The sequence below is a fragment of the Odontesthes bonariensis genome, chromosome 3, assembly GCF_027942865.1.
Source record: "Odontesthes bonariensis isolate fOdoBon6 chromosome 3, fOdoBon6.hap1, whole genome shotgun sequence".
NCBI lineage: Eukaryota > Metazoa > Chordata > Actinopteri > Atheriniformes > Atherinopsidae > Odontesthes > Odontesthes bonariensis.
Genome location: NC_134508.1, coordinates 26,720,913 through 26,747,137, shown reverse-complemented (window position 1 = coordinate 26,747,137; position 26,225 = coordinate 26,720,913). Strand labels below are relative to the sequence as shown.

Here is a 26,225-nt window from a genome sequence, read left to right as displayed (position 1 = left end):
TTACTGCACATGACGGCCGTGATCTGAGTCGGACACGCAGCTTTTGTGCAGACCATAATATATATATATATATATGTATATATACATCTGCATGAGTTTTCCTTTCCACACACTTTCCTGAACCCTGAACGTGTATCCTGTTGATGACCATAAAACTGGAATAGTTCCCTGGTTTTGTTATTTTGTTGTTGTTGTTGTTTTAAACGACACTGATGAGTTTCACTCAACCAATAATAGGCCCGTGTGTTGTTACTACCATTACAAAAACCTATAGGAAACCCTTGTGAAACATGTGCTTCCCCTGCTCGGGTGTTTAACAGCACATCACAGCAGCTGCAGGGAAATGACCAAAACCCAGAAAATAGCTTAAAATCGAAAATTGTTTTTTTTTCCCTTTTTTCCTTTTTTTTTTTTTCTTTTTTTTTTTTTTTAGCACTGAACAATTCCTCGCCTGCAGCACCCAGAAGTGAACAGCAGGCGACCCGGAAGGTTTGAAGTCCGACTGGGAACGAGCAGAAAGAGGAGTCCGATTCTTTATTAAATATTTCTTCTGTCGCTGGCGCAGGTATGTTGGCCTCTCCGTGCAAATTCTCTGCCTCTTTTTGCCCTTTACTCTCACTCACAGCTGCTCTGCGTCGCTTCGTCGCCGTTTCAGTGTAAGTCGTGCAAAAGTTGGATTTAAAAAAGGTGCATTTTCAATCCAACAATGATGCAGAATGATGTCTCTTCAGCTGTAGCGCGAATATAAGCCTTCATTACGCGTCATTATCATCATCAGCAGCAGCAGCAGCAACTGCAGCGGCGGCAGCGGCTGTCGGATTTATGGCTCAGCAGCTGCACACCGCTCAGCAAATGTATGCAGATTGTTGTAGGAAGTGTCAGGGTGTTTTTTTTTTTTCTTCCCTCCCCGAGCCGGGCTATTCAAACCTGCAAATCAAAGTAAACAATCATTCGGACGCTTAACGCAAATAAGCCGCGTGCAGTCGCATCGCAACGGCGTCTAATGACATCCGTAGAGTTATCTGCTTATAATATTCGGATCTGCAGAATATGGCGTCCATTGCTTATAAAAATAAGACGGGGCTGCCATTTTTGTTTTCCTTTTGTCTGAATTTTTTAATAAACTGTCTGAGAATGTGGGAGAGGCGGCGGACAGAGCGAGCCGCTGCAGCGGATCGGTCCTCTGTGGGAGGACATACTCACGTTTAAAGCCGCTTCAAAGCTGATCAAATCAAGATTTCAACATCAGCCTCGGTTTTTCTGTTTTTTAAAGGGTGCAATGATTAATCTCAGCGGACACAGAAATGGAAAAGTTACCTCAAACTTTTGTTCAGACGCCTTCTTGTTTCGGTTTAAAAACGACCACACTGTATTGTTGCGTTTTGTTATAGTCTAAGCAGTCAGGTATCATTTTCACAACCCGAAAGAAATAAATTCAAACGTGTTATTGCTGATCTGAAGTTAGTTAATAATCGTAATTACAAATATTCTTCATGTTCTGTATAATATACGTACAACAACCGCATAGACCATAAGAAGATCAGATATGAACAGAACATTTTAGAATGTGATGGATATGATCAAACTCTTCTAAATTAGGTGAGGTAAAGGTAAAATCTTCTAAATTACTTATTTCTCAAATTTATTGAGCAAAAATGCAAAATATTGTCTTTCTGACACATAATCTGATAACTTTACAGAATGAACTGTCTTTCATTCTGTCAACATTGTGAAGAGAAAATACTAATTTATCAAGAAAGTTTTCTTCAGAATAACTAACACTGATTATTATTGCAGCTCTAAAGGCACCGTGTAGGATTGATTGGATACAAGAAACTATCTTCATCTTTAAAGTACCTTCATTAGATGTTGGGGATGTTCCTTTTTCTTGCTGGAAAAGGAAACAAATGACTGCTTGCGATATTTGAATTCAGCCACATTTGCATGGAAAATAAAACTAAAAACTACTGAGGCAATAGTGGCACAAACTGTGTGCACAGGGAGCTCTACAGCTGCCTTACAGACTGGAAGGATATTGTTGGGTCAGAAGAGAAACCCCAAACACAGCAACACACAAAAACTGTTAGGTTATATAATGAACCACGCTGCGATAACATGCCGTTTCAGAAAGTGGCACAAAGATGTACAGCAACAGTCAAACTCCCCAGAGACAGAAAGTCTCGAGGAAGCAAAACTGATCCCTCTGGCATCATTAGAGAAATATTTTGTGAGGTGCATTTTACACTCGTACCTCTAGACGTATCGGTTTTGTTTCTCTTGGCTCACAGATGTGGACTGTGTTATGCCTCTGCTAAGCCAAACAGACTTAGGAATGGTGCAGTGTGCCAAAGCATGCAAGGCAAAATGTTTTAAAAAGAACTTCCTGCAGGGTTGAAAAGAGAAGTTATGGAAAGAAAGGCCCTTGGATCACAACTTGAGCACTTTGTGCTCCACTTAGAGTGAGATCACTCTACCTTAAAATCTGGAACATCATCTGCTCAGACACAGTTTGTTAAAAAGCAGCTTGATCAAGAATTGTGTTTGTTTTTCAAAAAACGATGTAAGTTAAAAGTATTTCAGTATGACATCACAGTTAGAGATGAAAGGAAGGTAGATTACCAGCTGTGGAACTTACAAAGGAGCATAGTATGTTGTTTCCATGCAGTCTCTGTTAAAGTTGTTTCATGTTTACAACGTGTTCCAGCTTCAGACACCGGCCATGTCAGTTTGGTGGCACTGAGGTGACGCTGTGCAAAATGTGTCTTTGTTTCCCATCAGAATGGTAATCAGTCAGGATCCCATGGAGGCGACAGTGAGACACAGTTTTAGATCTGAGCCTCACCGCTCTCTGTTTTCTCTGATAAGTGTTTCTGCAAGTTCCTCAAGTCGTTAAATCACGTGAGAGCTTATCTCCGAGGCTGCCCATTGTGCGCACATGTGGTTGAGAATCCTAAGAAAAAGCTGCCGAACCTAACATCCTTTACAAAAACGCGCTCCTTTAGAAAACTGTTGACTTCACTCAGAAACATCCGCCCTGATCAGTGATAAAGTTTGTGGCTTGGAGAAAGTGTGAGGAAGCAAGGTTGGGTTCAACAGGAGACCCAAAGCTGAATGACTTTGAAAAGGCACTATCACAAGACTGATTATCGCATCAAACAGTCAGCTGCTAACAGGGTGGAGAGCTACTGATGTGCTTTTTTGTTGCTGTTTTCCCCATTAACAACAGATCCACACATAGATAAACAGGTCACAGTCTTGAGCTTACAATCACAGTTTCCATCCTTTAATAAACAGGACATACGTAGCTGAGGGAAACACAGAGGGAGACAAATCATACTAATATATATTTTTTTCAAAAATCAGTCACCTACGTAACCAGATTATGTAAACGAAATGTAAACGTTGCTTCATTTGATGGGTTCACAAGCCTGAAAAGCTGGAAATTACTGTCAGAAATATGTGCTCTCGCAGATTCTGATCAACATTTCCCCACAAAGAAGCTCTTGTCATCCTGTTTATGAGCCCATGTGTATTTCTTTCAGGATGGCTGAATCCCGCTTTAACAATCCATACTTTTGGCCTCCCCCTCCTGCTATGCCTGGCCAGGTGAGTGAATTTGGCATCCACACTTGTTTCTGTAAATATTCACACAAGGACGAAGAATGACTTTGACTGAAAATACTCCTTGACAAGGTTAATTGTTTAAGATGATTTTAAATGATCAACAGACCAGAGGAGATGTGTGACATTTCCCTTAGTTGCTTAGATATCCCCCGCATCGATTGATGTTTACATTGTACACTTTGTTCTGAGTTGAATTTGAACTTGTTTGCTTTCTAGACAAAATACTCTGAGCTGGCTTGTGTTGTCAATAGGTCCTATATAGATAAAACAGAATAACATTTTATTGAAAATTTAATTTTGACCCAAACTCAACATGTCGTTTAATGGGTCTTAAGAGAATATTAAACTTGGGAACAGAGATGCTCTCTGGGCCTAAAACCAGCAAGTGCCTAGCTCAGCTTAACATAGATACTGGAAACGGGTAAAAGAACTCACATGTCTCTGTTCAAAAGTAACAAAACCCGCATCATCTAGGAAACATTACCACATCACATCTGTTTTTTGTTGTTTTTCATCTTTAAAAAAAAAAAAAAGACTATGAATTGATATTTAATTGAAAATAAAATGAATGTTTTTTGGGGGGTTGTATTTGCTCATTTGAATTAAATTCTTGTCTGATAAAAGTTAATGTGTCCAACTCTGATGACAGGTGACGATATGCACGGTTTCATATTAGGCTTTTTCAAGTTGATCTAACACATCACAGACCAACACGAATGACAATTTAGCTTGAGACAAATTCTTAGAGCACGTGCAAAGCGCCAGGGACAGTTAAAATCCTGTTGAACATAAACATGCATGGGTACATGTTATCCAACCTCTAACCACGTTACTTGACTTTGTAAGTCTGACTTTAAAGTTTTATTTAGTCTTATTTCAGTCAGTCTAACATGTTTACATATATTTTTAAAGGTCCTGTTTAGACAAACATAGAAGATTTCAACTGCTGAACAGTTTGGTGTGTTTTTAATTTTTAATAGTGCAAAATGTTTTGAGCGGGTGACATATCTGGACTGCCGGTTGGTCAGTTTAGCACCCAGATTCTTACTAAAGAGTCGTTGCAATACACCTAGATGCTGTCCAGGTGCCAGCATATACGGCATGATATTTGTCTTTCAGCATTCATTTTGTCAGAGATGTGGACGTTACCCATTAAAAATATGAGATTAATGTTGAGCGTCTCATCAGGGTCTTGGCAAAAAAGTACATATCACTATATATAGTCCACTGCTGTATATATTGAGTTTGCGGTTCTTGTAGTGCTGCCCAAACATATAGCAAGATGTTATACTCAAAATATCCCACAATGAACCGTGAAAAGTAGTGTGGAATTTATGGTCACTAATCCAGCAAATATATCCCGTTATGCACTGTAGAAAGATGAACTACTAAAACCTCATCTGCAGTCTGCACCCATGATCTCCCACATACATCTCAATAAATAGAAATGTTTTTAATTACAAAGTCCAGCTAAAGTTATTAGCAGGTCTACAGAAAGTGCAAAAACCTGTCATACAAATGCCATATATTTTCAGGTTTGTTTCAAAGCGATATGAATTATTCATTTATACAGCTCTTATACATTGTATGAAAAAGAAGCATCTCTGAATTAAATCACAAATTTAGTAGGTTTTTTTATTTAGTTTTTATTTATGACTTCAGGCACAAGACAAATACATGAGATGTGGAGTGAAAATGATGCGCTAAACGTAACGTGATTAATGAGGACCGAGCAGAAAATGGCAACACAAATGGCTCACTGTGTTTTGTATCTATATGTTTTGGGAGGGAACGTTGAAATACTCTCTGAACATCACAAAAATGTACACTGTGTTTTGATGGTGCGCTAAATTGTGCGACAGTGGTGACATAAATTAAAATACAGATAAATTTACCTGAGTAGTGTCCAAAAGAGTTCTGTCATCAGGACCATGAGCTATCTACATGCAGTTGTCCTCTACATAAAACGTTCTGATTGTCAATAAGAAGTAATAAATGAGTAAGTGATTTTTGTCGCCCCCTAGGGTTCCAAGATAAATGAGATGGGTACACTTGGTCATTACTGGACATGACAATACATATCTAAATAAAGAAAACAAAAGCTACAACAAAAACTTTTAGAATAAGTGAATAGCAGAACACTTTAAACATGTTCTGGCCTTTTGAAATCCTTTACATGAAACAAATTTGACAAAGACAAAATCTCTGGCCCCAATTTGAGACCAAGAAGGCTTTTGCAGAGCTCACAAGCAGGGATTTATTCATTTTAACACAAAACAGACTAAAAGGTTGGAAAGTAACCAATGTTGTAAAAGCAGCCCTCATCTTTTGAACATGTGAAAGTTTTGCCTACAATGTCAGGTATCGGCCATTAGAGGGATCCATTGCATCATAAAGTGAAACTGACTGAACTGATGATGGCTGTTCTCCCGTCACTAATGTTGTTTCCCGACTGTCAGCTGGATAATCTAGTATTGATCAATAAAATCAAGGAGCAGCTGATGGCGGAGAAGATCCGACCGCCTCATCTACCTGCTGCCTCAGCTGCTTCTCAGCAACCGTTACTGGCTCCTCCGAGCCAGACTGAAGGCGGCCAGCACGGGATGTCCAAAACTCAGCAGATACCGGCCCTCCACAGTAACAACTCTTCCCAGCCTGATATTGCCCTGCACGCCCGCCCCGCCTCCAGCTCAGTCACAGGTACTCTCACAGCTCACAGCTCACAGCCTCCACAGCCCCTCAAAAGTGTTACACAGCTTAATGATGCCACCTGTAAATATATCTTCAGTGACATTATTTTCTAAAATTATCTCCATGTTCATTTTCACATAATTCCCAGGCCGTATTCTGGGTGATGTAAACTTGAATTTGGACGATAAGGCAGCTATAAAAGCCAGAGGATTATGGGAAGACTGGCATCTGCGTCAGCTCATAGACCATCCTTCAAGAACAAATCACGTCTCAGGTAAGCAAACACTTCTCAGCGTCCTCTTGGGCAAACAGAGGGAGGGAAGTTGTTCCCCCCACGTCTGCAAAGTGTGGGCTTCATTTATTATTCGGACCGAAGACTTTGGAGTTTGTATTTTCAAGGCAGGGCAGTGTGTGTGGATGGTGACTCATAAACAGCGCCTATGGAAGTGTTCAGTTCTGCAAGGGAGTTCGGAAAACTGCGCTGATCTAAAACACGGGCACAACCAGTTCATTTCAGTAACCACCAAAGCAACCAATCAGGAGCAGCGCAAATTAAGGCTGAAAACTGATTCCTCTCCTTGGTCCTACACCTCCATCTTTCACGATTGGACAGAATACGTCAGTGACGAAGAGTCATTACAATTGAACATTTAGCCTAAAAACAATAATAAAATATTTTTCCCTAACAGCTCGCTTTCTCTTTGGATTACTTACCACCACTGGGATATCGTAAAATGCTATTGTTTAACAAGAGATTGTGCATGTGAATATAAACCTGCTGGTGTACCACTGCATCCTTCCTATTTGGAAATATCATATTCCTCTGCACTGGTGGACAAATGCAATGATAATACAGAAGATGGCATCCCAGCTACAGACATTGTGACGTGTTTATTAAAGGTCCTATGGCATGAAAATAAATGGAGGCTTTTATATATTTTTATAGGTTTTAGTGGTCCCCTAATACTGTATCTGAATTTTTTCCCCAAAATTCTGCCTTGGTGCAGAATTACAGCCAGTCCCAAAAATGAGCTTTCCTTAGGATCCTCAGAATGAGCTGTTTAGTGGGGGTGTGGCCTTACTTACGCCGTGGTACCTTGCGCAAATGTTTTGTGAATCGCTATGGCACGTAGATGGCACGGCAGCCCTATGCCGTAAAACTAGCGAAACCTGTTGATATGAGCTTACTTTGACAATATGACGAACTAGTTACTGAACAACTCTCCTAACACAATCAAACATCAAGCAAGTGCTACACAAGGCACAGCAAAAAAGGCGTGCGTGAAGGGGAAAGCAGGAGTGAGGATTTTGACATTCCCATCTGATTGCTCTGGTTTGCAAAGATGCACGTAGCGCGAGTCATTTCAATCAGGGGAAAGGCAGATATCGTGCGCGCCATAACACCAACAGCAGGACGGCTATCAAAACAACAAATAAGTACACAACACTCGCGTTACAGTAAATGAGGTGTCCACTCGCATACCTCATGCTATTTACCGTTACATTAGCGACAGTGACCGAGCTATTAGCTGCAGAGCTAACGACACAGACAGACTGACCGTTTTGACTCTGGAACCATGAATGAATCATTATCCAGATGAAATGTACTGAATTTGCAGATTCATTCTTCTTCAGGAAGCTTGAAGTAGGGGGTTTTGGTCTAAAATGAGCGAGCTAACCATCTCATGGGCATGCAAACACCTCCAACAGCCCAGTTGGCAGAGATAAGTGCTTGCAGATGCTATTAGCTGCATAGCTAACGATACAAACCCTTTCCTGTGGTAACAAGCTATGTAACTATACTGTACATACAGGAAAGCAACACAATAACAGAGCGTTAAATGACTTACTCTCGGGAATGAGATCCTTGCCCAAGTCAGGGGGCGAATGGAGCAGGAGATTGACAGGCGGATCGGTGCTGTGTCTGCAGTGATGCGGGCTCTGCACCGGCCCGTCGTGGTGAAAAAGGAGCTGAGCCAGAAGGCGAAGCTCTCGATTTACCGGTCAATCTATATTCCTACCCTCACCTATGGTCACGAGCTGTGGGTAGTGACCGAGAGAATGAGATCGCGAATACAAACGGCCAAAATGAGTTTCCTCCGCAGGGTGTCTGGGCTCTCCCTTAGGCTCGGTATTAGCCCAAGTTCTGAAAACATTCGTAGGTGAAATATTTGGCGCACACATACACAAATCTCTTCGGTTCTGTCGTCACTTTCCCAGAAAAAACTAAATCTGTCCACTGGCTCTTTAGAAGTTCTGATGCAGGAGCTCTAAACAGATTTTTTACATCCATGCAGCGCAATGAGCTGGCCAAAGAGCTGTGGGCAGGGAAAGGCAGTTTTGGCATAGCCATATATGGGCTCTGGGTGGAAACAACCTCCACGTCATAAGCGGCACCCACGTCATAAGCGGCGGCTTTCCCGATCAGGCCATCTGCATGGTCACATTACCAAAGACGGAGAATAATTTCCAGTGCATGGTTTAGGTCTATCGTCATTTTAGCCACTGGGGGACCGCAGGCAGGCTAGAGGAACTCATATTAATGTTAGACAACCTTAAAAAGTGAAAATTTCATGCCATAGGACCTTTAAAACAAAACAAAGAACTTAACTTAAAAACAAATCAAGTAGTTCAAGAAAAGGTTTTGATCCGACAGGATGGCTCCTTCTGGTTGGAGATTCTAGGTTGTCTTTGATTTCCTCCAGTCATGTAGGAATAACGTGGCTTTGCATTTGCTATCCTAACATTTTCTTCTGGCATTCTGAATAATTTTACATGAGTGGAGATTTTTCTTCTGTCAGACTCTGTCCTCTGTCCTGATGAGGATAAGGACTGACAGGTTTTAGTGTTTTTACCGACTGTTTCAATATGTTTAATTAGGTGATACCAGTATATTCTAAAATGTTTTAACCTTACCATCTTTTCTCATGTTTTTTTTTTTTGTTATAGGTGTGTTACCTTATTTGCTTGGTGGCTTCTTGCCCATTGATACTGCTGTTTGCTGCTTTGTATTGATTAGATCTGTGTTTGACTTTCCAGGCTGCTTAAAGGGATAGTTCGCCTCTTTTGACATGAAGCTGTATGACATCCCATATTAGCAAATATTAGCAAAACCTGTTTATCTTCAGTACTATTAAACGGTCAGACCATTATTATAAATAGTTGCCATGAATTTAAATGTTGTAAAGAGTTTGCTGGTGTGTGTTCATAAAAGTGTTTAAGCTAAGAAAGGTAAACATTTTGTCAAGATTAAGCGTTCAGAGGGTAAAAATGTCAGCAATTTCTCACTGAAAAGGATTTATCATCTTAGAGATATAATAAAACCCCTTGTGTCAAGAAAGATTTATGAGGGGGATAATAAAAAGTAATTTATGAGAGGCAATAAATGACGGGTGTCCTGATCTCCGTACGTCCGGTCACATGAAAGGCTAGCTATAGCAGCTGGTTGAGGGTGGGTGTGTGGGGGTGTATTTAGAGCTAAGTTCATTAGTTTTTTGGTAACAGTATTGATTCTATAAATAAATAAATTTAAAAAAGGTTTAGGGTTTAATAGGAATGGTTTAGTTTAAGACGGTAAACTGTCGAGATTTTAAAAAGACTCGTGTATTCTTGAGTGTTTAAAAAAAAGACAGTCAGAGTGGATGCAACATGAGTGTTTTTTAAACTCATGTTGGCTACTTCATGCAGCTGTAGGGAGTGGTGAGATAGAATAAAAAAACATAATTAGATTTAGATTGTTTCCTGACTTTAAGAACCAATGAGATGACAGGAGGGGGTGGGGTTTTTTTTGGTAATGGATAAAAACCCTGACGGTCTCCGTGTGTAGAGAGCGACAACGTTGTGAAAGATAGCTGATTCACGATGAGCAGGACAAGAAGCCGTGCGGTAAAAGAAGAAGAAGAGCAATCTTCGCAAGCGCCGGAGCGGGAATTTACTCGGCGTTCACTCATTTGTGAGACTCCGGTAACGATATATCAAGATCCTCCACTGATACCAAATGCACCCAAGAAGAGTATGGTGTTTCTGTGCAGGACACAGCAACCTCCGCCTGAATCTCTACATGAAGAATGGTCGTTGGAGTCCTATGGAATGCATGGAAAATGGGGGTATGTGTTCAAGTATGAAACAGGCGACCTCTGTCTGTATCAGCTCGACGCGGATGATGAGAAGCTGGGGCCTCTGACCAGTGTGGGCACGCTAACTTCCAACAACTGGGGAGTGTTGAAGCTAGCAACTCCCCGTTCTCCTGGAGGTTTGGATCCATCTGGGAATGCGGCCACAGTGAAGGAAGACCCTGGAGAAATCCAGGGAGCGTCTGCAGCTAAACGCCCGAGATTGGTGACTCCTCTAAATGACATTGAGCTAGCCCAAAGAAGGATGGCTTTCAATGCGGTGTGGCAATCGAGAACAGCCGTCGCTGGTTCTTTCGTGCAAGCTATCGGAAACCTAATGAGAAGGCAGACGCAGATCTTTTTGTTCTTGAGTGTTTTAACTCAGAGTGTGGTGTGTTTAGGAGGGTGCTAGCAATACCTCGAGCTGCATGGGTTGAGAAGATGAATGAAATAGCGGGCCGTATTTCCTTGCTCTTCCGGAGCTGTCAGAATTGGGTTGAAATTCTGGCAGTCAAGAAGACACTGGCTCTATAGACACGCCGCCAATGAGGTGTTACCTCCTCATCCTCTACCCCCCAAACATTAACCACACCCATTCCTTCAGGTTTATAAAAGAGACATTCCATCACACTCCCTTACCCTGCGATCGACACAAGGAACAGGATGAGAACTAATGTACAGAAGACAACGTCAGGGGAGATCCCTGAATTAGAGGCCTGCGCGGGACAGAATTTACAGTCCCGCTCCCACAAAAAGATAGGATTTTTAGTCCCGCTCCCGCCCGCACCTGTCATATTTTGTCCCGCTCCCGCCCGCAATTCCGGCATGATTCAGACGTTCGCGTTACTTCTCACGGAAGTTCTTGTCATTGGCTTGAGGAAAGAAACTTGATCTTAGCTGCGCACACCACTGTCCGATCCTTCACGTGGGGCACATAGTGCAGGAGCGCATTAGATGGCACAAGCAGCTGAGGCTTTACAGCAATAAGCCTACCCAACATACCTACCAAAATCTACCGTGAATATTAAGAATAATACATTGTACATATGTTATATGCCACTCCTCACATTTCAATTCTAGGAAGTAAAAGTATATACATTTAGTTAATATGATTTTAAACACAGCGTGATGGAGCCCCGCCCCCTACTTTGAGTGGATTTGAGCATAAATATCTAAGCCTACAGCTCACGTTACATTGATTTAAATGCAAACAAGTGGAATGAAAACAATATGTGTTATTAATTACCCTACCTTTTCTAAACCCAGAATGTTGAAAATGTAACATGTAATCCAATTATTATTTAAGTAGGTTGGCCTAACCATGCCCTGTCCCTCGTCGTTGTGCAATGAGCATCTCCTGAATAAAAGGAGAGATGGATCGCGCTTTTGAACTTCTTTTAGTTAGGCTTTATTTCTTCTCAGTTTCTCAGTTTCCTCTCATGTTTTTAGTTAGCGGGACTGCAGCTTATCACCGCTCCCACACTGGGCACTCCCCCTCCCGCCCGCGCCCGCAATGAGCTCTCAAAATGTGTCCTGCGCCGCACTGCTTTGCGTTGGGTCCCGCGAGTCCCGCGGGAGTGCAGAGCTCTACCCTGAATGCCATTCACTGGAGGCTTCTCCGCTGATCTTGGTGCAGCCTGGGAGCCCGTCAGCATCACCGCAGTCTGGATCACCAGACAGTGGCAGATACTGTATGGAACCGTATCACCCTCCTTCACCGCCGACTACACCCGAAAACTTCTCCTCCTCTTCTCTCGAGATTGAGTTCTCCCCCACGGCACCTGATGACTGCGTCTTAACCCTCTACCGGGTAAGATCAAGCATCAACACCATGGCCATAATACCAGAGGAAGTTGAGTCTGACGAGCAGGAGGACTCCCAACTTCCATCAGGCCAGGGTGCATCGGCAGGCACTCAGGATGACCGTGGAGCGGAGGACGTGGATGAAAGAGGAGAGGGAGAGGATGAATTTGACGGTTGGGTACACGCAGGTTTCATCAAAGTTGTAAAAACTGTAGTGTTACATCTCTTGATTGAGACCATCAAAAAATTCATGGTGGAGTGTTGCTACGGCTGCAGCGTGGACCATCCCAGTTTACGAGATCATCAGTGTAAGGATGTGGTGGAGGACGATTTCTTCCATGCCCACTACTATAGACTGATGCGGGAACTTTATAATCAACGATTCGTTGCTTCTGTTCAGCATCTTCTGACCGCGCGCAGGATTCGTGAAGACGATAGGAGAGTCAGGGCTGTGGCAGAAGCTTACTTGCATGAACTGACGCTGATGAAACAAATCTATACTCCTATTCAGGACATGTACGAGCAGTTGATTGGAGAGGATGCAGAGAAAATGCAGCAGCTTCAAGCCATGACAACGTTTTGGGAGGGTTGAAGAGGAGGGTTATAACGTTTTTTTTGTTTTTTTTTCACTCACTTATTTTAGAAGTGTTTAGACTAGTGGTGTAATCATGTGTGATGTTGTTATATCATTTAACTTTTTTTCTTTATTCTTCTTAAATTCTTCTTCTTATCATATATTACTACCATTCATGATTTTTTCACGAATATTGACACCTTGTTACATCTCCTCCGCGTGAAGATTGTCAATGCAGATGGAACCGACCTAGCAAACGATGCTGCAGTGGGTCTCATCAATTATCCTCTCAATACACTTTTCAGTCAATGTGATGTTACTCTGGGGGATAGATTAATTTCACAATCTAGTGCCACACATCCTTATAGAGCCATGATTGAGACTTTGCTCAACTTTTCTGAAGATGCATTAAAGAGTCAGTTCAGCGCAGGTCTTTACTATAAAGATACGGCTGGATATATAGATTCGATAGTGACCAATAACGGTCCAAACAGAGGATTAAACCAGAGAGCGGCCTCTACAGCTAATTACAGAGAAGTACATCTAATGGGACCTCTTCATGGGGATGTCTTTTTCTGTGAGAGACTCCTGCTTAACTCTGTGGATATGAGAATTAAACTAACCAGGGCTAGTGAAGCCTTTTACCTCATGGGAGCCAGAGATTCAACTTTCCGATTGCTGATATTAGGTGCTTCTCTTTTTATCAAAAAAGTTTCCGTCTCCCCGGCGGTTCGTTTAGGTCATACATCAGCCTTAATGAGAGGAAATGCACTCTACCCTCTGTCACGTGTGAATGTGAAAACATACTCCATTGCTGATACAGACAGAGAAGCATTTTAAATCTCATTCACTGTGGCTACTTCCCGTGGAGCCCTGCTGTGGAGACTCACATCTCTTGTGAATTGATACAGTAATAAAATCTTCCGGACTCATGCGTTAATTATCAACCGACTGCCCCCAGGAAAAGCTTCCCGGCACAGTCGTTGGAGGTTAGCGTGCCCACACTGGTCAGAGGGCCCAGCTTCTCATCATCCGCGTCGAGCTGATACAGACAGAGGTCGCCGGTTTCATACTTGAACACATACCCCCATTTTCCATGCATTCCATAGGACTCCAACGACCATTCTTCATGTAGAGATTCAGGCGGAGGTTGCTGTGTCCTGCACAGAAACACCATACTCTTCTTGGGTGCATTTGGTATCAGTGGAGGATCTTGATATATCGTTACCGGAGTCTCACAAATGAGTGAACGCCGAGTAAATTCCCGCTCCGGCGCTTGCGAAGATTGCTCTTCTTCTTCTTTTACCGCACGGCTTCTTGTCCTGCTCATCGTGAATCAGCTATCTTTCACAACGTTGTCGCTCTCTACACACGGAGACCGTCAGGGTTTTTACCCATTACCAAAAAAAACCCCACCCCCTCCTGTCATCTCATTGGTTCTTAAAGTCAGGAAACAATCTAAATCTAATTATGTTTTTTTATTCTATCTCACCACTCCCTACAGCTGCATGAAGTAGCCAACATGAGTTTAAAAAACACTCATGTTGCATCCACTCTGACTGTCTTTTTTTTAAACACTCAAGAATACACGAGTCTTTTTAAAATCTCGACAGTTTACCGTCTTAAACTAAACCATTCCTATTAAACCCTAAACCTTTTTTAAATTTATTTATTTATAGAATCAATACTGTTACCAAAAAACTGATTAACTAAATCAGGGGTTCCCAAACTTTTCCCTGCCAAGGCCCCCCAAACAGTATTAGCTTCTGGCCTGGGACCCCCTTTGCAAACCACAGACAATGCTACAAAATATGTAAAAAAAAACATCAACTTTTAGAACGTATTTTCTTTCTTTTATTCACGGACAGTAGCTCGCTGTGTGAATGCAGCCTGAATAAATGTTCTTCTTTACGTCTGAAGAAGTCGACCGTTTTTTTCGGACTCTGACGGATGTTTTTTGTATCAAGTAACGCTGAAGTTTCGAAGGTTTTAAACACTCATTTGAGAGGGTCTCCAGCAGGGCTCTCAAGTTTTAAAGTTTGCTTGGAGTGAGATTCGGGCGGGGCAGGGGCCGGGCCGTGTGCGCGGGGGTTTCTTTCGTTTTTGGGGGTGGGGGGGGGGCTTGTCCCTTGCAGTATCTCATCGCCATAAACTAGCTACTTAAAGAACAAAGAAATTGTTTTATTTATACCAAAATCACAAATCTTCACTTTTACACTAAATTCTGCTATATTTTAAAATAAAGTGTTTTAGGTATGCAAAGTCTTAACAAACCCAAAAAAAATTATGAGTGTTGTTGTAAGTGTTTGTGGCAGATTTTGATGCTTGATGACTGATATTGGCGGCTCCCATTTAAAGCACAGCCATTTTCACAGTCATGATGGATGACAGAGTTCCATTCAGAGCCAACGTGTTCCTGGTCTTGGTTGTATTGAGTTCCACCATGGAAAAAAATCCTCTCTGCATGAGCATTTCAGTGCGGCAGAACTAATACCAGTTTGGCAATTGTAGATAGCCTTGGGAACCTGCTCATACCAGTCACCTTTGAATAAAATTAACTACGGAAGCCTAATTACACTCCTACATTTTTCATTTTTCATTAAGTTGCTCATGTCAAAGGGTGTGTGCTGAATATTTAGGCCTGCTACTCCAACGAACACTTTAATCGGCAGGTATTGGTCTTTTACAAAGAGTAGGAAAACTATAGTAACTAATAAAAGATTAAAATAAATGAAGATATGACCTGCTGATGATCCTGATGATTCTCTTCCACCTCCAGCTCGTCTACAACTTCTGCATGCGTGCTTGCAGCTGAAAGCTATTTCAGACCTCACCCGGCAACAAGAAATTCTGTTTTCTGATTGGCTCAGAAATTCTATTTTGTGATTTGCTGATGGGTTGCTAAGTCAAGACAGCTGTACCAGAGCTATTCTGAGCTGTACGAGCGCACAGTAACCTGCCATTGACTCATTTATAGTATAGGCCATTTGAATTTCTGTGCGACGAAGTTGATCATTTCTCAGTGTGAGAAATGGCATGTGTGGCGTGTGAGCGTGTGAACTTGTTGAAATGTGTGTGTTTCACGCTCATTGCGTGAGACTTGAGAGCCCTGGTCTCCAGACAGAGGACGCTATTTTTCTGTATGGCTGTAAAGCCAAACTTAATGTATGCTGCATCATATTTTCTGATTTTAGTTGGCCAGTTATTTCGGTCTCTTCCTAGACAAAAATCTGTCCATTTTGGCTAAGCCACCTACACGCTAGCTTGAGGAGCAGAGCAGCTTGAGAACAGGCGCAAACCGCCAGGTCTACGATGTTTTGACTGGCAGCCAATCAGAAAGACAAGCATGGCAAATAACATTTCGATATGATATATTATTATAAATTGTATTGAACAATACTGATTAAAAAAAATTTAATTATTATCTTCACTCCAATTTTCTGAGGCCCCCCTAGTGCCCCCTGGCGGCCCCCACTTTGAAAACCACTGCTCTAAATACACCCCCACACACCCACCCTCAACCAGCTGCTATAGCTAGCCTTTCATGTGACCGGACGTACAGTGATCAGGACACCCGTCATTTATTGCCTCTCATAAATGACTTTTTATTACCCCCCTCATAAATCTTTCTTGACACAAGGGGTTTTATTATATCTCTCATCTTCCTTAACAGACAGTCAAATTAGAATACTGGAAATGGAAGACTACCTCAAAACTAAACTGCTTCCCCAAAACTAAACTGCTTCCCCAAAACTAAACTGCTTCCCCAAAACTAAACTGCTTCCCTCGCTTTCATTGTTGAAAGAGGCAGAACAGCATTAGGAGGGAATAAATAACCCACCCCCACCATCACCGACCTGAAGTTGAATGAGTCCATTTCTTGAGGAATTTAAGCACCAAAGGAGGACCAACTCAGTATCAACAAGTGTTTTTCTTTTTTAAAATAGAGTTTACATTATTCATCCTGATAAATAAAGCATTTTTTCTGTCTGGTGCTTTTTCAAGGAATACCAAAAGTTTGCCCCCTTCGGGTTTAATATGAATCTGAAGTGAGTTGATAATTAAGTTATATCCTCATCGCTTCTTTTGTGCCCATCAGGTGTGGCCCTGGCATCCAGAACAGGAAACCTCAACACCTCAGAGATTATCACCTCCACAACATCCACATCAAGCAGCCACAGTCGGCTCAGTGGAGCACCCACCCCTCACCTCATCTCAGGGTTAGCCGGAGGCCACAGGATAGAACCTGGGAAAAGCAACGGGGGACTTTTGGGACTCCTCGGACCTCCTCCAAAGGAGGAACGAGGGCGCAAAAAGATCAAGGCGGAGAATGGCTCTTCTCTCTTAATGGTACCCTACCCGATCCTCGCATCAGGCAATGACCAGTCCTGTGTCACCATCTCTGCCAAAGGGGGGAAAACCTACAGGTTAGAAAGGAATTTCATACACCTGCGGTTACTGATATGTCATTAATTCACAGTTGACGTAGAAGTGAATAAAACAGAATAAACTATAGCAATGCAGCTGTGACATTTTATATGAAACAAGTTTGGCAACATAGGACAACTTAAACAAAACTGCAGAGAGTATAAAGATCAATTAGACCAACGAGGCAATACAAAATTCAACAATATGTGAGACACAGTTAACAGAACTGAGGTAAGGAAAATGAACTGAATCTGCAACAAACATGAATGGGCTCTTCTTTTGCCCACTCTCCACCTCTCAAACAAGTTTCATGAAATTGTAAGAGGTGGTTTAAGAGGACCCAAATACAAACTCAAGAAAACGGTTTGAAAGCTGTGACAGTAACATGGAAGTAACAGAGGTTCAGACAGGCTGATTGAGATTTCTAGAGAAAAAAGAAGAACAGTGACCAAAAACCTGTCATTGAATTGATATTCTAAAGATGAACAGATGTGTTGATGTCTTTAATCCCCCAGGTGCATCATGGTTTACACCTGGTCTTGTTTATAATTACTGTTAGAAGGATATTGCATCCTGCAAAGCCGAAGCATGCAGTACACTAAATGTTATGTGCAGATGTGTACATGTTTACCACGAATATGACTGCCCACACCATGAAACATTAGATTGACTTTATAAAATTCATAATGCTACACTCACACTTTGTGTCAAACATAAGAAAGGACAGAGAGAGTTTACCATGATAATGTATTAGAGGCGGAAGTTGCATTAATGTTTCAAATTCACGATAGATTGTGACTCTTAATGTAATAAGTCGAGAATAAAATGCTCGTAAATTGTAGTAGAAATGACTCAGATTGCACACGATAATGTTGTGAAACAATTCACAGAATCAAATCTGACTGGCTGTTGTTTAGGTGTTCTCCAGCCGCTCTTCTCCAGTGGTGATTTGTGTGCATTTGCATGTGTGTTGAAGCACTCACCTTATTTCCCTCTGTGCATCTTTTTGATGCATTTTCTCCATCTCTGTCACTCTGCCCTTATTATAGGTGTAAAGTCTGTCCGCTGACCTTCTTTTCCAAGTCAGACATGCAGATTCACTCCAAAACGCACACAGAGGCGAAGGCTCACAAGTGTCCTCACTGCACCAAGACCTTTACGAACGTATCCTACCTTGCCCAACATCTGCGCATACATTTGGGCGTCAAACCGTATCGCTGCTCCTACTGCGAGAAATGCTTTCGCCAGCTCTCCCACTTGCAGCAACACACCAGGTCTGACCTTTGACGGAGTTACTCTGCATTTTTTTTTTCTCCCTATTGACCACTTAAACTACAATGTTCACACAGCTGAGCTTATCAATTCTAACACCACGAGAAGTGAGAAAATAATTTCTTTAATAAGAAAAAAATACCAGTTATTTATTTTAAATGAGCTGATGTGTCCAAAATTTGTCCAAAGTCACTGCACTCTGTCTGAATTTGTATTTTACACAGCGCCCAAACTTTTTGGGATCTGGGGGCTTGAATTAAAGCAAGGTACTGAGGATTAATGGCCTACAGGACGGTGTCGGAGTAAAGTGCCTTATTCTCAAAGTAAATGAGTGAAATCTGTTTTAGATTCACCAGCTGAAATTGGGCTGAACATGGCTTTGGATTCACGAAAACCTTTCTGTGTGCTCACTGTGTTGTTTTGAGTATAAGTTTCATTTTTACTTTGATTTTGAATATAGATCATTTGGAAATGAGCCATACTGAGTACAAAGTTTGGTGAACTAAAAGTGCTCATACTTAAGATCAACAGCTTTGTGCTAATGGTGACACAAAAACATTGTTTGGAGTATTTTTGGCTGAACAAATATTTTGTTCCATCATTAAGCAGTTAGTGCTTGGTTACTTAGAAATGGCAAATCTTAAGATTTACTGACTAAATACGAATAAAAAGACAAATAATGACTAGAATTTTGTGCTAGAAAAAGCTTCCTGGCTACTGGTTGATGGTAATTGCTTCACTATGACTGTTTTTCAGCTCTCTGTCTGACTTGTCTCAGCTAACTCAATCTTCTTGTCTCAGGATCCACACAGGTGATCGGCCATACAAATGCGCTCATCCGGGGTGTGAAAAAGCTTTCACCCAACTATCTAATCTGCAGGTAACATGAGCTGTTTTTCTCCTCTGACTGCTTTAACCACCTGAAGGGTATACTAAAACGATAAATTAGGCTGGCCGGAAGTTTAAATACCAAAGCTCACTTCCCTTTTCGATGTGTGATTTTTTTTTTATTTTTATTTTTTTTTTTTAACCACCGGCTGGTGCCTTTGCACGCAGGTTCCTCTGCTGGGAGTTTCACTTCAAATTTTCATGCAAAGTCAGCCAAAGTTTTATATATACATATATATATTAGGGCTGGGCAAAGATTACAATTTTTAATCTAAATAATCACATGATTTCAATTGTTAAATCACGATTAATCGCATTTGTACGCAGAATCCAAAAATGAATTAAAAAGTAGTGTACAGCTTTTAGCATTTAGTTTTATTTTAAATGTACTGCCATATGAATGAAAGTGCCATAACATTTGTTGTGCAAACACACTTTTAACATCAGCATTTTTATGTAGTTTTTATGTAGAAGCCTCGCTCCATTGTCTGTTTCCTTGAATGGCTTGCTGGTATCAATTGTGTGTTTTGCCTTTAAGTGATATTTTAGACTGGAACTACTACGGCGATAAGACAATTAAACTTGGCAGTGTTTACAGGTGACTTTGGTTCTGTCGACTCCGCCGTCTGGAAGAACTTTAAAATGAAAATGGCCGAGTAAAAGTTCTTTAAAAGTGCTTTACATAAAATAAAAGCATTGCAGCAGGGAGTGGAAGAAGCATTAAAAATACATAAAAGAACACAAAGAGAAACAAATAAAATCATTCAAATGAATTTAAAAATAAGCAACAGTCTAGGTAAGTCAAAAGATATTTCATGCATAGACACATGAGAACAGAAATGTCTTTAACCTGGATTTAAAAATGTCTACATTTGGTGAAAGTTTAATCTCCACTGGCAGTTTTTTCCACTTGTTTGCAGCATAACAGCTAAATGCTGCTCCTCCATGTTTAGTCTGGACTCTGGACTGGACCAGCTGACCTGAGTCCTTGGATCTAAGAGCTCTGCTGGGTTTATATTCTCTGACCATATCACAGATGTATTTTGGGCCTAAACCGTTCTGGGATTTGTAAACCATCAGCAGGCTTTTAAAATCTATTCTGTGACTGACTGGAAGCCAGTGTAAAGATTTTAAAACTGCTGTGATGTGTTCAGATCTCTTAGTCCGGGTTAAAGGGGAACTCCGGTATTTTCAACATTAAGCCTCTTTTCTGAGTCGTCTGCAATGTTTTAGAACCCCCCTCACCGCTTTTTTGATGTTTACTGCTGTCTCCGGTATTTGCCTAATTTTGATTCTTCTCAACCTGCTTCAGAATGGCAAGTCATATGCATGTCTTAAAAGGTCCGTAAAAGCACCATAAACGTCCGTTTTCAAAATAATCAACTCACCGGAGTGGTTACTGGTGTACACTGGTAATCCATATCAAATTTCGTTGCGAAAAGTTGCTTCTGTCGTGTTTTATTTGACATTTTGTAAATCCCATTGAGTTCTATTGAAGACTGGATGTTCGTTGATATTACTCCGCCACCGCTAAGAAAATAGTGCGAGCATGAAGGACCTTTTTGGACATGCGCATGACTTGCCATTCTGAAGCAGGTTGAGAAGAATCAAAATTAGGCAAATACCGGAGACAGCAGTAAACATCAAAAAAGCGGTGAGGGGGGTTCTAAAACATTGCAGACGACTCAGAAAAGAGGCTTAATGTTGAAAATACCGCCGTTCCCCTTTAAAACTCTAGCAGCAGCGTTCTGGATGAGCTGCAGATGTTTAATGCTCTTTTTGGGAAGTCCAGTTAAAAGAGCATTACAGTAATCGAGTCTACTGGAGATGAATGTATGGATGAGTTTCTCCTGGTCTTTTTGGGAGAGGAAACCTTTAATTCTGTTGATATTTCTGAGGTGGTAAAAAGCTGCCTTGGTGACAGCTTTGATGTGGCTGCTGAAAGTCAGATCTGAGTCTATCAACACTCCGAGGTTACCAACTTGGTCAGTGATTGTAAGGTCCCGAGTCTCAAGATATTTACCAACGCTGACCCTCTTCTCTTTGCTGCCAAACAGAATGATCTCAGTTTTGTCTTTATTTAATTGTAGAAGATTCTCTCTCATCCAGGTGTTTACTTCCTCCAGACACTGACACAGTACGTCTGCTGGGCTGCAGTTGTCCGGTGACAGAGACACATAAAGTTGTGTATCGTCTGCATAACTGTGATAATTGATGTTAAAGTTCTGCAATATCTGACCCAAAGGGAGCATATAGAAGTTAAACAGAAGAGGTCCAAGAATTGACCCCTGGGGGACTCCCACAAGTCACGGCCACTCGCTCGGATTCATAGCTGCCAATTGTAACAAAATAACTCCGGCCTTCTAAGTAGGACCTGAACCAGTTAAGGACCGCTCCAGAAAGTCCAACCCAGTTTTCCAGCCTGTGCAATAGGATCCTGTGATCTACAGTATCAAACGCAGCGCTGAGGTCCAACAGAACCAGGACTGAAACATTACCAGAATCAGTATTCAACCTGATGTCGTTTAACACTTTGACCAGAGCTGTTTCAATGTTGTGATGACGTCTGAAGGCTGATTGAAAGTTATCAAGACTTCCATTTTCATTCAGAAAGTCATTGAGCTGGTTAAATACAACTTTCTCAATAATCTTAAATATAAAAGAGAGATTAGAGACAGGTCTGTAGTTGTTCATCATAGAGGCATCTAGAGTTCTCTTCTTTAGGAGTGGCTTAATGGCAGCTGTCTTTAGTGACTTGGGAAAAATGCCTGATGCCAGTGAGCTGTTAACTATTTGTAGGAGATCACTTTCTACTGAGGTAAAAACAGTTTTTAAAAAGTCGGATGGTATTGTGAGTTTTTCAACCATAGCAAACAGAGTTCGAGAATTGTTGACAATAATAAAATAAATAATAAAACAAGGGTGTTCCGTGGCATAGTGGGTTGAGTAGGCACCCCATGTACAAGAGGCTATAGTCCTACCTGCAGCTGGCATTTTTAATTTTTTTAATTATAAAAAAAAAAATTAATTTTTTTTTTTAAATAAATAAATAAATAAAACCTGCGTTAATGCGCGATAAAATATTTATCGGCGTTAAATAATTAACGAGTTAACGCAATAATAACGAGTTAAATAGCCCAGCCCTAATATATATAATTGTTGTAAATTGTGCACAAGAAGGGTGAAATGACCGGTCAAGTGGCCATTTTTGTTGGAACGTACACAGAGCCTGAGCTTCTAAGTTGAGCTTTCTTCTTAGTACATTTCTCAACTCTTTGAGACAGACTGGTGATAACTGTGTTCTTATTTTTCTAAAGTCTCATCAGAGGCAGCACAACAAAGACAAGCCCTTCAAATGCTCCAACTGTTATCGTGCCTATTCAGACTCTGCGTCGCTGCAGATCCACATGTCAGCACATGCCATCAAAAATGCCAAGGCCTACTGCTGCAGCATGTGTGGCAGGGCATACACATCAGTGAGTGCAAAGCAAAGTGTTCAGTTTGCATATCTAAATGAACTGCAACAGTTTTATTTGAAGACGTTCATGTGCTGTTTTTTTCGCAGGAGACATATCTCATGAAGCACATGTCCAAACACTCCATGGTGGAACATGTGATGCCCCATCTTTCCCCTCCACACAGGACAGAGTCTCCAAACATTCCTATACGGATCTCCCTCATCTGATTTCCTCAGCCATCTCCTGCCCTCCTCTTCTGTTCCTCATATGGACCAGCCTATCCAGAAATGAGCTCCAAAAATGTGCCAGTATTTTGAGAAGAGGTACTCTTTTGACGAGTGTGTCCTACTTCCCTTTCTTTCTAACCAGATAGTATTAACAGGGACATCCAAAGATGATTTCTCAGCACTTTCAAGCCTGAGACTGACAGGCCAACCTTTTCTTTTTCTATGAGACTTGACAGGAAAAAAAGTATCGCTCCAGGCAGCTACACAGAAAATCTTTTTAAACTTTTCATTTTATGGATTACTTTGTCTTTTTTGGTATTTTCCTTTATTTTATTCCCTCGAGTCTTTGCAAAAAATATATATTTGCATCAGAAATAATAGTCTTCCATTAGCCAACTTAACATAAAGGTGTATGTATGAGTATTCATGTGTATCGTACCGCCTCTCCTGTTTGTGTTTACAAGTTTTTAATCGAACACACAGCTCTAATACACACATTAATGATCTTTTGACTTTTTTTTTCTGCAGTAATTGTAAACATGTTGTCAACTTTACCTCAAAATTAGAGATATGTCATTTTTCACTTGACATTCAGACATCTTAACAATTGGGGACACAATGGAAATGGACTTTTTCAACATATCGGAACAAGAAAACTCTTTGAGACCGTGCCTACGGATTCGGGCACGGAACTTGAACGCCGCCTCATGGAAAAGTTTTTTGTTAATTATTTTTTTAACACAACATCCAAAGATGTAAAACTAAAAAATTACTTCTAAAAGTACACTCTTGCCCTCCCAAATACGACTTCCCCTTCAGCAGAAAAAACTTCTTATGGGTGTTTTGCATTGTTGGCTCTCTAAGACTTTTTCTTATGATCTTTGAGAGTTCTCACATTTTGTTGTGAAAAGTTGAGGACCCAAATGCAGGACACAGGTGAGGCAGGCCAGCGTAGGAATAAAAGTGAGCTTTAACTGAAGTTGGTGTGCAATACCAAAAGCCCAGGACCAAACAGCAAGGATCCGAAACATTATAGTCTACAGCAAACATACAAATACGAAAACTAAAATTAAGCTTTTGTACAAACTACGACTGACAAAATATTTTCATGGCAGTGAGACAGACTAACTAAAGAAGAGGGACGGACGGGAGGCAGTGCAAACCAGTAGCTTTAGCACAATGAAACCAAAACCAGACTATAATCAAAAGAACAAATAAAATCTGAACAGAAACTCTAACCTAAATCTATAGACATTAACACAGCCCCTCTGAGCTTTCACTAAGCCATACAACATGCTGCTTTATCTTTATCTTCCAGTTCAGATTGAACCTTCAGACATAATGTCTCTCATTATACTCAGAATGAATAATCAATCCTGAATCAGTGTCAGCAAGCTGCCCCAAATAACATTTCCAAGCACCGCTGGTTTAAGGTTCTTATATTTAACATTCATTTAATCATTAGATCATTTCTGGAAGTGTCTTTATTTACATTTCATAAAACATAATGAGTGGAGAAAAAAAAATGATTTAAAAAAAAACAACTTAATTTATACTATTTGTACACATGTAATTTATACATCTTAAATCAGCTAAAACATATAATTTAATTTCCCCTATGTAACTGAAGCACAAATTCCCTTTTTGCCAGGAAAAAACAGAGGTGGTCACACAGCTTAGAGGTTAGTTAATAAGAATTCATTCTTCACACTGATCGTATTGTTAGAGCTCCTACAAAGCTTACTACAACTACGGATGTATATGCTTTCCAAACTGCAATTCCCCCACATGTCCAACAGGAAAATAACTGACATCAAGTCAATGAGAAATCAAAGTAAGGCTTTCAGTCTTTTTAATGAATGAGGCTCCCACATGTTCACTGGCAAAGTTATTAAAAAAGTTAGTTGCTCTAATATAATATTTGTAATATATATATCATGTCTCCCTTGTAGATCAAATTAGTGCGTTCTGTGTCCAAATGCAGTACGCGTTTTAACACCAGCAGGTGTACAAGCTACCTGTTGGCCCTGTAAAGACATTTGGGATTAAGTGGCCTGTTCTTCTTACTGACTTTGGACCAGTTTTCAGTTGTTTGACATCTACACCATACATATATTATTCTGTTTCAAAAAGATCAAGCAGTAGTTTGTTCAAAAATGTTGAAAAATCACCCATTTCCACGGGGGGGTACTTTTATTTCCACTACTGTGTTTCACTCTAATTTAGTCAGGTTTTGAAAGTGCTATATCATGGGAACTGTTAAGTGTTTTGTAAAAACACTAAATGAAACCACTGAACAACTGAATCTTAATTACGATCATGAATATGAGAATTTACAGATTTAATCAAGTGTTACTAGTAAATCGAAACTATGTTTTCTAAAACTGAGTTTAGACTGCAAAGGATTAATATCTATTCATCCTACCAAACATATTTGTGTGTGTTAATGGTATATTGAATGATACCACAAATCGATCGAAAGTTATCACAAGACTCCACCGCCAATGTGGTCCATTTCCATTAAACATTTAACCGTGATTTTTATCCTTTTGGATCGCAGCTGTATTGTGTGGTGGACGCATCAAACACAATTTTTCCCATTTTTTTTATGTATTTATATTTTGCCATTTTATATGCATTTAAGCCTTAACTTTGCTACAACTCTTAAGTTTGTTTTTCATTTAACATTTGCTTTTTATGTCAGAGCATGATATATACTGTAAATAAGCTATGTTAACTGTCATCCTGTTTATAATAAAACGTTATGTAATAGAGCTTTCTTGTTTTTCCTGGCTGCACGTACTGTGTCAAACTCCTCTTTTTTTTTGTCCATTTTCTAAGAGTGAACCAATTATAATAATTCCAAATAGAACCAGGAGTCATCCGAATCAGATGCCCGAACCACCTGAACTGACTCCTTTCCGTTTAGTGGAGCAGCAGCTCTACTCCAAGCTCCTAAATGGTTGCGCTCCTCACCCCTTCTCAGAAGCTGAGCCCAGCCACCCGTCAAAAGGAAATTCATTTTAGCCACTTGTATCTGTGACCTCATTCTTTCGGTCACGACCCAGATCTAATGACCGTAGGTGAGGGTTGGAACAAAGATGGTCCAGTAAATCAAAAGCTTTGCATTTCGCTTCAGCTCCCACTT

At 40.8% G+C, this 26,225-nt stretch overlaps 1 protein-coding gene across 1 annotated transcript; it reads left to right on the top strand.

Moving 5' to 3' along the window:
• Positions 1 to 447: 447 nt before the first annotated feature.
• znf362a (zinc finger protein 362a) lies at positions 448 to 25,851 on the top strand. Its single transcript, XM_075461330.1, has 9 exons — positions 448 to 565; positions 3,543 to 3,606; positions 6,084 to 6,324; positions 6,464 to 6,589; positions 16,904 to 17,231; positions 18,282 to 18,506; positions 19,306 to 19,384; positions 22,710 to 22,868; positions 22,958 to 25,851. The coding sequence occupies exons 2-9, from the start codon at positions 3,544 to 3,546 to the stop codon at positions 23,075 to 23,077; spliced, it is 1,341 nt and encodes a 446-aa protein (XP_075317445.1). The 5' UTR covers positions 448 to 565; position 3,543; the 3' UTR covers positions 23,078 to 25,851.
• Positions 25,852 to 26,225: the final 374 nt, after the last annotated feature.